The sequence below is a fragment of the Corvus brachyrhynchos genome, unplaced genomic scaffold (assembly GCF_000691975.1).
Source record: "Corvus brachyrhynchos isolate BGI_N302 unplaced genomic scaffold, ASM69197v1 scaffold140, whole genome shotgun sequence".
Lineage (NCBI taxonomy): Eukaryota > Metazoa > Chordata > Aves > Passeriformes > Corvidae > Corvus > Corvus brachyrhynchos.
Window position 1 is genome coordinate 1086125 of NW_008235809.1, and position 10145 is coordinate 1096269.

The 10145-nt window shown below is 52.6% G+C and overlaps 1 protein-coding gene across 1 annotated transcript in view; it reads left to right on the forward strand.

Annotated features, from left to right (window-relative positions):
- Positions 1-10139, forward strand: part of CA9 (carbonic anhydrase 9) — a 15456-nt gene extending 5317 nt beyond the window's left edge. The window contains exons 2-12 of the mRNA XM_008629341.2: positions 1908-1930; positions 3095-3265; positions 5427-5569; positions 6219-6311; positions 6555-6621; positions 6865-7022; positions 7168-7303; positions 9435-9458; positions 9635-9661; positions 9799-9892; positions 10032-10139. Of these exons, the coding sequence (XP_008627563.1) occupies positions 1908-1930; positions 3095-3265; positions 5427-5569; positions 6219-6311; positions 6555-6621; positions 6865-7022; positions 7168-7303; positions 9435-9458; positions 9635-9661; positions 9799-9892; positions 10032-10095 (1000 nt within the window). The 3' untranslated portion in view covers positions 10096-10139. The remainder of the gene's footprint in view (positions 1-1907; positions 1931-3094; positions 3266-5426; positions 5570-6218; positions 6312-6554; positions 6622-6864; positions 7023-7167; positions 7304-9434; positions 9459-9634; positions 9662-9798; positions 9893-10031) is intronic.
- The last annotated feature ends 6 nt before the right edge of the window (positions 10140-10145 follow it).

Here is a 10145-nt window from a genome sequence, read left to right on the forward strand (position 1 = left end):
AAATGGATCTCAGCTTGCTGTAGCAGAGCTGGGTGCATGCCTGGGCAGTACCATGCAAGCAGGCATGGAGAGGGCACTGCAGTCTGTCCTGGGGCACGTGTCCTGGTGCATGCAGCTGTGGCTTGCACAGTCCTCTGCTTGCTGCTCCTTCTTTCTTTGCCTTTGGGAATACCCAAGAGATCCCTGAGCATTGCTCCTGAGCGTCAGTAATTCGACAGAGGTGAGTCACCAGTCATATTGGAGGGAGCCCTGAGATCTGTTCCCATCTCTGCAACACACAGTGCCCCTAAACACCCTCCAGCCCTTCCCAGCCCAGTTTGGCTGTGGTCATCCACTCCCCCGAGCAGCAGATGCTCCAAAACCCCCAGCACTGCCCGTGCCTGGATCCTTGCTGAGTGGAGGGCAGGATCCTGCTGGGCTTAGGGCCTCGCATGGGACATCTGGGCCTGGGAAAGCTTGCCTCTTCCTTTCTCACCCCTGAGCTGGAATCCACTCCTATTAATAGCAAGTGGGTGTCGATAGCTCTTGTCAGCAGTAGGGATCGGGGCTGGAGCAGCTCCTGCTGAGACCCTCCAGCATCCTGGTGAGGCTGGCAGGCAGATGGCCCCACCAAGGGACAGAGATGATATTGGGGCTCAACTGTACCTCTTAAATGCTCCTCCATGTCATTGCTGCTGTATGAATGCCCCCCTTTGCCCCAAACCTGCCCCAGTCTGGCACTCTCTGCTCCTGCACTCGTGGTCTGAGAAGTGCCAACAGCCTGTCTGCAGTGACAAGCTTGCTGGTAAGGACAAGTCAGGAGGAGCCCATGAATTACATACTGTGCCCGTCAGAGCAGGCACATAATCCTTTTGTGCCATGTTTCCCTGCTTGGGGCAATCTGAGCCCCACATCCCTTTGTCTGGAGCTGGTTGTTTAGAAGGGCTGGTGACAGCCAAGGTGTTTGTTCGGGGGCATCTGAGAAGAGGTTCTGGTGCCCTCCTAAGGCTATCTCCAGTGATGTGCCAGGAACCTGGGCATTGCTGACAGCTCTGGGGGAGAGTGACAGTGCAAGGGCCAGCCCGTTGAGTACTGGGTACTCTCAGGACCTTCCCAGGAGGGCTTTGCCCCCTCTAGATCTGCACAGTGGCATACCACCAGCTGTGGGAAACTCAGGTCACATCTTGCCCTGCTGTGGTCACTGTGTGACCCATGGGTGACACAAGAAGAGCAGAGGTCCTGGCATAGGATCCCCCATCCTCCCTCCCACTTTTCCTAAGGAAAGGGTTTTGCATGGTAAGACCTTACGCAGCTCTGTGTGGGTATTTGGGTGGTCATATGAGTTACAGCTGGGGACAGGAGCTGAGCATTTTGCCTGGCACTTTTTCCTGTGAAAGCACATCCCCACTGCAGGGGCACTCGCTGATGTAAAGAGAAGGTTTTGATGCTCCTTTTCTTCCTCTGCTCCCAGTCCCAGGCAGCTTTCCCAGGTGGGAGGAGGGTGTCTGCATGGTGCAGTGCATCTTGCTGCCCAAACTCCTCGTGGAGTGTGGGAGCTGCACTTGTGAAGTGCCTTGTCTTGGGGCAGTGGGAAGCTTTGGCTGCTCTGGAGCAGCTGCTGGTACAGCTGCTCAGTGATGGAAGCCAATACCTCTGATTTTTCCTTTTTAAGGACAATGCCAAAATGTCAGCCCTGGCGTTTTCCCTCTGACCGACAACTGCAGGGGACCCGGCCATGCTCTGAGGAGGCAGTACCCTCTGGGAACATGCCCTTTGTTGGGACAGAGGGAGAAGTGGGAAAGCAAAGGCGGGGAGGGGGATGGATGGAAGGCAGTGGGAGCGCAAAGGCCTGCTGCCTGGCAGAGACGTGTTTGCTGACAACCTTTCCCTTCCATTCATTTGTTTTTCTCTTTTCTTTTTTTTCAATTCCACAGCCACTGGAGCTATGAAGGTAAATACCCTGCAGTTACTTCTGCTTTTTTCCTACTACCCAGCAGATCCTGGGCTTGAGCCAGCCATGGTTAATGATTACAGGGCTTCTGTGCGCACTCCACGACTCACCCTTCCCTCCTGCCTGACCCTGACACAGTGCCCGCACTCAGGCATGGATGGGCTGAAGAGCCAGGTGTTGCTCTGATTTCACCAGGAAGCAGCAGCTCCAACGAGGGCTTTCCTAGCCCCTGGCTGTGGGGGGATGCCCCCCTGGGAAGGGCTCCTCCCTGAATAAGATCTCCCCTGACCCTGTGGGAAGCCAAGTGGGGGAAAGGGCTGCACTCCCCAGGCTGGACTTGCAGTCCGTGCTGGGACTTTGACCAGCCCAGGGATTAGCTTGTCTTCACTTCTGCCCTCTGTCACCCTCCCTCCCCATCCCGCCTGGCCCTGCCCTCGCATCAAGGCTTGGGGGGCCTCTCCACAGCACCCATGATGGGCATCACCACAGTGCTGTGACAGATACACCCCTTACCACTGCACCATCACCCTGAGGTTTGGCTCAGCTGCTAAAGCCCAGCTCCATATTTACAGGGGTCCTGCAAGGGGCTGGCCTGGGGACAAGCCTGGGTTTGCACTGGCCCATGACATGCTAGAAGCAGACCTCTGCAGTGCAAAGGGAGGTTTCTGGGGCATCAGCCGTGCTTATCCCAGCTGTGGCACTGGGGAGAGGTGTCCATTTCAGTGGCCAACTGAGCCATGTGAGCTGGCCCTTTGTCACAGAGCCCAGGAGCACTGTGCTACCTTGCTCAAGCAGCAGCAGGGGCGATACCTGCCAGAGGCCAGGCTGTTCAAGGCAGCAAGTATGTGATGAGCTGCAGGGCAGCAGCTCCTCAGCTTGCCAAGTCCACTTGTAAATGATCTTCTTGCACTCTTCCTAAACACCCCAAAAATAGACTTTCCTGGCAGCTCACCATGCTCCGAGACCTTTCCTGATACAGCTGCATTCAGTCACATGTTGGCATAAAGCTGCTCCCAAGCTAACTTCATGGAAGCTAACCTTATGTGCATGGCTAATTCCCTGGCCAGTGCCTGTCCCCTTCCCCAGTACCCCCAAACCTTCTTTCTGGAGGTGTCCTCATCCTGGCGCTCTCACTGACAGTTCCTCCCTTCCTTCTTGCACCAGACCTAAAGCACTGGAGTACGGACTACTCGGACTGCGGGGGCACCAAGCAGTCGCCCATCAATGTTGACACAGCTCAGGCCACCTTCAGTCCTGACCTGCGGCCAATCCAGCTCTCTGGCTACAGCCTGCCTGCCAACAAGCAGCTCAAGCTCAAGAACAATGGGCACACAGGTAGGGGCAAAGGCACCTGCAGGGGCTGGAGCACAAACAGAAGACACTCAGACTCTCCCAGCAGGACCAGGCTTCTCTGACACCCTTCCCCTGGGCTCTGGGAAGGAAATAGTCTTGCAGGCTGCAGCCCTGTTGCCTTCTAGGCCAAAACGGGAGCAACAGTCTGTAGAAATTTTGCAGGTCCATGTGTTTTCTTGGACAAAGTGAGAAGCCCCGAGATGTCCAGAGCCTTTGGGAGCTGGCTTCAGAAATTTTTTAACTCCACATTTTCTTTAAAAATGTGTTCTGGTATTTCCGATGCAGGTTTTCAGCCACTGCTTCCTCCCCTGCATTTCACTTTCAAAGGACTCATCAGTTGCTGGATGTGGCTTAACCTTTAAGCTACCTACATCTGTCTTTTAGGGCACAGCTTTGACCACCTTACTTTGTTTGTACTTAAGGATTCTATCTCAAGACCTTAAAACTTTTTTGTAGGTCTTTTGTTTCCCTTCTCCAGTATCAGATGGTTTTTGTAAAATTCTGGACACAACTTATTCATGTTATTTTAGTATCAGCCTCAGTATGCCAGATACGGACAAAAACCACTTCTTTCCAGAGCTGAGGATGGTTGGACCTGGTTGCTACCAGCTTTTTCTCGGAGGAAGCAGAACGTGTTGTGCACACTGGTGTCTGCCAGTCCCCAGGCTAAGAAAAGGTTATGGAGAAAGGGACTTAAGAACTTGCTGACAGTGTGATAAGGCACCTCCTTGCCCTGGTAGCCAACGAGATGGAGCTGACCTGTGTATACAGCAAACTTGACAGGTCAGACTTGCTGTGTATGGCCAGATCAGCTGCTTGGTGCATGCACAGAGCTCTATATTGTGGCCTCCTGCCCTAATGTGCCTGCAGAGTTAAACTAGTTGAGCTCAGTAGTTGCTATTTTAGACACCCTGGAATCTGGTGTTGCTTGGTGTTTAGGAAAGCAGTGAGAGCATTTTCATTGGGGAGGGGGGAAGTACTTTCTCACATGCTTTTAAGATGCCTTTTTTTATTGTGGCAACCACTGGTCTGCTTTATGAAGATCCATAAATAAATAAAAAGTTGCAAGTCCAGTAAGATATTTGTACAGTTACTCATTTTGGTAACAAGGTATTTATGCTATACAAGCATTTTTGAGGGCCTGAAAATGACTCAGGTAGTTAGGAGAAGGAAAACAATAGTTTAGCTGTACAAAAGAAGTATAAAAGCAGATAAATTCATAGGGAGGGAACAGTTTCTCACTTCCTGTATTTGAGTTTTCTATCTCTGAACCCAGTGGCAAGGAAGCCGAGATGGCCAATGACTCATCACAGCCCTGTTACGTGGTTAATCCCGAATCTGTGCCCTAGCTTGGCAATGTTACTAAGGCACACTTCATCTAAAAAGGGAAAAGGGAAAGAACTTACATTAAAAATTAGGAAAAGGTGCTTAAAAGGATAGGACAACCTCTCTCAGGGTCGAGGGATGCTCCTGATATTTTTGCCACATGTCCGGGTAACTCAGTTTTAGATTTGCCACATTGCTGCCTAAGTCCAAAACAGCTGGATAGACCACATTAAAGAAAAATCAATGTATGAATTTATGGTGTCCAAAGAAGCAAAAATTTTAGCTCTAAGTGCTTTCAAAATATTTAATGCTTCTATGCCACTAGTTTCAGTGCTGTCGTACACTTACAGGCTGCTTTATTTGAAAGGTCCCAGCTTGCCAAGAGTTGCAGCTCTCTGTCCAACTGCCCTGCTCTCACAGATATCCACCGCTCTGCCAGTATCTTTCTCTATGAATTTTGTCCATGGTCTCTTTATATTATTCTCACTTACTCAATAAATTGTTGGATAACATTTGGCTAGGAGCTGACCCTGGGAGTCTTTGCGGAGGGGGTCTTCACTTTCCAGCATTTTCACAGTAGCTGTTTTTGAAGCTGATGTATTTACTGCAGGTTCCTGCAACCTTAAGTCAAAAGTTGAACCCTGGCACGTTGGCAGGCTTGCCCACAGCCTCAAGAGAGATGGAAAGCAAGGTTTTCTGTTACAACCAGTTTCTAGAAACCCAGGCTGACTGTTTCCCTTGAGACATCTCCTTTGCGTACCTGTGGAAAAGACTGGGTTTATGTTGACTTACTGATGTCTTCCTTCTGCCTCCGCAGTTGTCCTTGATCTGCCTGAGTCCCTGGCCCTCACTGGTGGCTATGCCCAGCAGTACCGAGCTGTGCAGCTGCACCTGCACTGGGGCTCCCCACTGGGACCTGGCACTGAGCACACCATCAATGGGCGACGCTTTCCTGATGAGGTAAGGAGCCCTCATGGTGCTGGATGCATCTTTTCCCTTGTGGTGCTGGGCAGGGAATGGATGCTTCTCACCCATGGCTCTGGTTGTCACTGGATGTAGGCTGTAACCCCTGGCCAGGATCCTGGGCAGCTCTGCAGCAGTGGTGTTCAGTGTAGGAGGCTACATTTTGATGCTGAGCCAGGCACATGTGAAGCCTGGTCCTGGGCTGATGGAGCAGGAGCTGTGGCAGCTCCCAGGCTGTGGAAGCTAGCTTCCCTGGAAGCTGTGAGCCTGCTTTGGGAGCTACAGGGACTGTTTACTCTGTACACACTGTCCTCTTGCTCTGCCAGCTCCCATATGGTTTTATCCCTCCTTCTCTAGCTGCTGTCCTCAAACTGAGCCTGGCTCTGCAGTATGAGCCACTGCTATGCAGGACAGAGTGCTGGTTTGCTGTTCCCGACCAGGAAAGTTTCTGCAGGCAGACCTTCATGCTGGCTGCTTTGCAGCAGCAGATTTTCTTGGTCCCGCCAGCATTTTCCCTTCCCTACAGGGGTACTCGTCACATCTGCATGTCTCTTACAGCCCTTGCATCAGCAGGCTGTAGCCCTGTGGGATTGAGCATCTCCCAGTGGTGCCCATCCAGGACTGGGATTACGTGTTTCCCTTCCAGATCCATGTGGTCCACTACAACACGAAGTACGACAGCTTTACAGAGGCAATGGTTCACCCAGATGGCCTGGCTGTACTGGGAGCCTTTCTGGAGGTGAGTTCCGTGGATCAGCAGGGGGAGGATAGGACTAGGGTGGGCAGAGTTGGACACAGTTTTGGGGACTGGCAGAGGTGCAAATGCACCTTGAAAGAAGGGGAGAGAAAGGGCAGAATGAAGCGGTCACCGGGATAGGGTACCTCTCTCAAGGGGCGATACCTCCTTGCTGGCACTGCCATCACCATCTTGTCTCCCTTTGGCGCCTGTCCTTGCCATTACAGTGGGGTTTCTTTGTTGCAGGTTGGGCACGGGGAGAACCAGTACTACCATGAAATACTAAAGCATCTGTTCGAAATCCAGGAAGTGGGTAAGGCCCTGTCCCACTAGTGCTTTGTCTCAGGGGCTGCAGCCCAGCAGAGAAGCCTGCTGCTCAGCAGAGCAAGGCTGCAGCAGGCAGCCCACCTGCTTTCCCCTGCCTCCCAGGCAAACCAACTGCTCTTCCTCCAGTGGCTGCAGTGGCACATACAGTGCCAGACTGCCCATGATCTTTATGCTGTTGTCCTCCAAGGAATTTGTACCAGTCTCACTCCCATTATGTTTCCTCTCCCAGGACAGGAAACATTGGTGCCTGGATTCAACATTGCAGGTCTGCTGCCTGCCAACCTGAAACTCTACTTCCACTATAATGGCTCTCTGACCACCCCTCCCTGCTACCAGACAGTCAAATGGACAATCTTCAACCAGACCATGCTGCTTTCTCATAACCAGGTCTGTGTGGGCAACAAGCTCCGCACTGGGTCTTTCCCAGCCTGTCCCAGTAAGCTGATGCAGGTGCCCTGTGCCAGTGCTCTGCAGCTCATCCGGCCCCCAAAGGCAGGATGATGCTATTCTGTTCACACTGTTCTCCTTCCAGATGTCAATGCTGGTTTCAAGCCTGAGAACCGATGATGACAAGCTTTTGCAAAGCAACTACCGGCCAGTGCAGAACCTGCATGGGCGACGGGTGCTGGCGAGTTTCCAGACCACCCCTTTGGTGAAGCATGCTCCTGGTAAGGAGTGTGTGACTGTGCCCAGGCTGCTCCCAGCTGCAGGGATGCAGTGATGGGGCGAGCACCAGGAGTCAGTGCTTTGCTGTCTCTTACAGAAACACAGCATCTGCATGGGTTAGATGTGCCCGGCAAGTGATGTGTGGCAGCACTGGTCTTAGGGTCCCACTCTCTTTCATTTCTGCACTTCTTTCATGCTCCCTGGGGAAGATTGATTTCTAGGAACTTATAGTCTTGCAGGCATAACAGTAGCAGGACTAGGGAATGCATGGTCAAGAGCAAACAGGCAGGTCCTAGCACAATTCAATCCCAAATGCAATAGACAAATTCAGTAGGAGCTGCCAGAGGTACAAGCCTGCAGTGAACACCCCTCCTCCAAATCCTGCAGGAAGGGCAGTGCTGGGGACCCTTCCTGAAAGCTGCGCTCTGCCAGTGGGGCCTCACAGCCGTGCTGGCGAGGCACACAGTCCCCTGCCTGAGAGATCCCTGTCTGCCCACCCTTTATTTCTCCTTGAAGGTCTTTCTTGCATTGGTGATTTCCAGGCATGAGTAGAAATCACTATTAATCCTCAGGTGTGACTATCGCTCTGCATCACTGAATTTTTTGCCCATTGCTTCTCCCTGAGGTCACTGGGGTTTTTCTGTTCAACATCCTGTTCCTTTTCTGTTCTGATGGCATTTCCTACACCTTTTGTGAAGGTGACTAATAGGAACAGCACAGGGTTGGTCCCAGGCCTCTGGGCAATGCCTCAATAACCACACACTGTGGTGCAAGGCACTTCCCTCACCGTCCCACCTGCAGCCTGCTTGCTAATGGCTGTAGGCTTTTAATCACTGTGGTCTTCGGCCTGGCCAGCTCTTTCCCATGTGGCACTGCATCAAATACTTCACTGAAGCCGGGAGAGATAAAATCTAATGCATTTTCTTTGTCTAGAACATCACTTATCAAAGAAGGATATCGGGTTAGGCTGGCATGCTCTATCTTTGGTAAACCTGTTAGATACTTTATCATATTTTCCATTTACCTCCAAGCCTTTCTTTTACTATTTTCTTGCAGAAGCTGTTCCAAAGCCTCCCAGTGCTGGGGCAAGGGGGGAGTTGCCCAGCTCTATTTTTTTTTTTTTCATTTTTTGCTATTTCTATACAAAACTCCCAACTGAAACAAAGACCCAAGTCTCTTGTTCCTGAAGTGCCAGGAGAATGCCCCAGTACTCCTGGATGAGGTCATTGGTCCCCCGCCTTGTGTGCACAGGATTGTTGGGGGTTTCTCCCCACGTCAGTGCTGACTGCCTGCTTTAGCCCTGGGGCTGCTGAGCACTGAGATGGGGTGCTGTGGGGTCACATCTTGTTTTGCTTGTAGTTGCACCTTCTGTGCCCACTCTTGTTGATCTTTTTTCCAGTCACCACCAGTTTGGGATAACCACTCCTGCCCCCAGCTGCCGGGTGGAGGTGGCAGCTTTCCTGCAGCAGCCATGTAGCTGGATAGAGCCCGCAGATAGTGCCACTGTGCGTAACACCCGAGCTGTGTACAGATGATAATGCAGCTCTTTAAAAGCCATGTTTTTATGCTGGGTAAACATTTGTCCAGCACAGCTCCTTCCCAGCATGTAGGGTCACCAAGCCATCCCCATGCCAGGTGCCCTACCTGTAGTGTGTGGCTGCCTCTTCTCTGGGAGCTGCTGACCATCTCACTCCAGGCAACTGCTCCCCCAGTTTCTGCTTGCTGGGCTCATCCCATGTGCCTCTCTGGGGTCTCCTGTGGGGTCCAGTGCAGTCATGGGGTGCTGAAGTGCTCAGAACCCTGACTGCTTCCTAGGCTGTGGCAGCAGCAGTGGGGGGAGTTTCTGGCTGGGCTCAGCAAAGCTCAGGTGTGGGCTGTGGTTCAGGGATCCGTTTTTTTCCCTTTTCCTCCCTTTTCCTCACGCTTCTGCCAGAGTGTCAGGGCTGGGCTTCCTGCAGCAAGATGCTGTGAGCTGCTGGGGATGTGGCAGGCAGCTCTCCCCTGCTCATGGGTGATGGGGAGCCTTGAGGGGAGCCCTACTTTGGGAGAGGGGTCTGAAGGCCTGCAGGCTTGAGATTTCCCTCTCCAAACACTTCAAAGGCAACTTCCTGACTGTGTTGTCTCTCATTACAGGTAGCGATGATTCAGCAACAGCAGGTAGGTGAGGGTCTGGCACGAAGCAGGGGAAGGAGGGCACGGGGTGTACCTGCTTGGGAATTGGGGTCCTGTAGAAGCCATGTGCTGAGCTGGGAGCAGGCAGCCAGTGGGTTTGTAGGGCTGCTCCGGCATCCATGCTGCTGGTTCTCATCCGCTGGTCTTTGTCTCCTTTGCAGAAGGACACTCCAGCTCATTTCATGCAGGTAAATGTGCTTAGCCAAGGCTGCTCCTTTGTGTCCCCTCTGCCCCTGGGCTACCAGCCTGCTCCTTGCCTCCTCTTACTCATCCAACAGTCGCAGGGAACCATCCCCAGAGTAACACACCTGTGCTTGGCTTGCAGGAGACGTGCTAGCCGTGCTCTTTGGGGTGCTCTTTGCTGTCACAGCACTGGCCTTTCTGCTGTACATCTACAAGCACCGCAGCCAGAACACACGGTGAGCAAGGGAGAGATGCAGGAGGACAGGGCTTGGAGGCAGAAGGGTCCAGGGCATGAGAATGGGGTTTAATGGTGGTTTCAGGCAACAAGACCCCGTGCCTGGTCTAACACTCCCCCCTTCCTTCTTTCCCCAACAGGCTGGACTCGCCAACCAAATCCAAGGTCATCTACACGGCAGCCAGCACTGAGAACACTGAATAAACTCCACACCTCTGTGGCAGGCCCAGCCCCCCCAGCTCACCCCTCCCCCC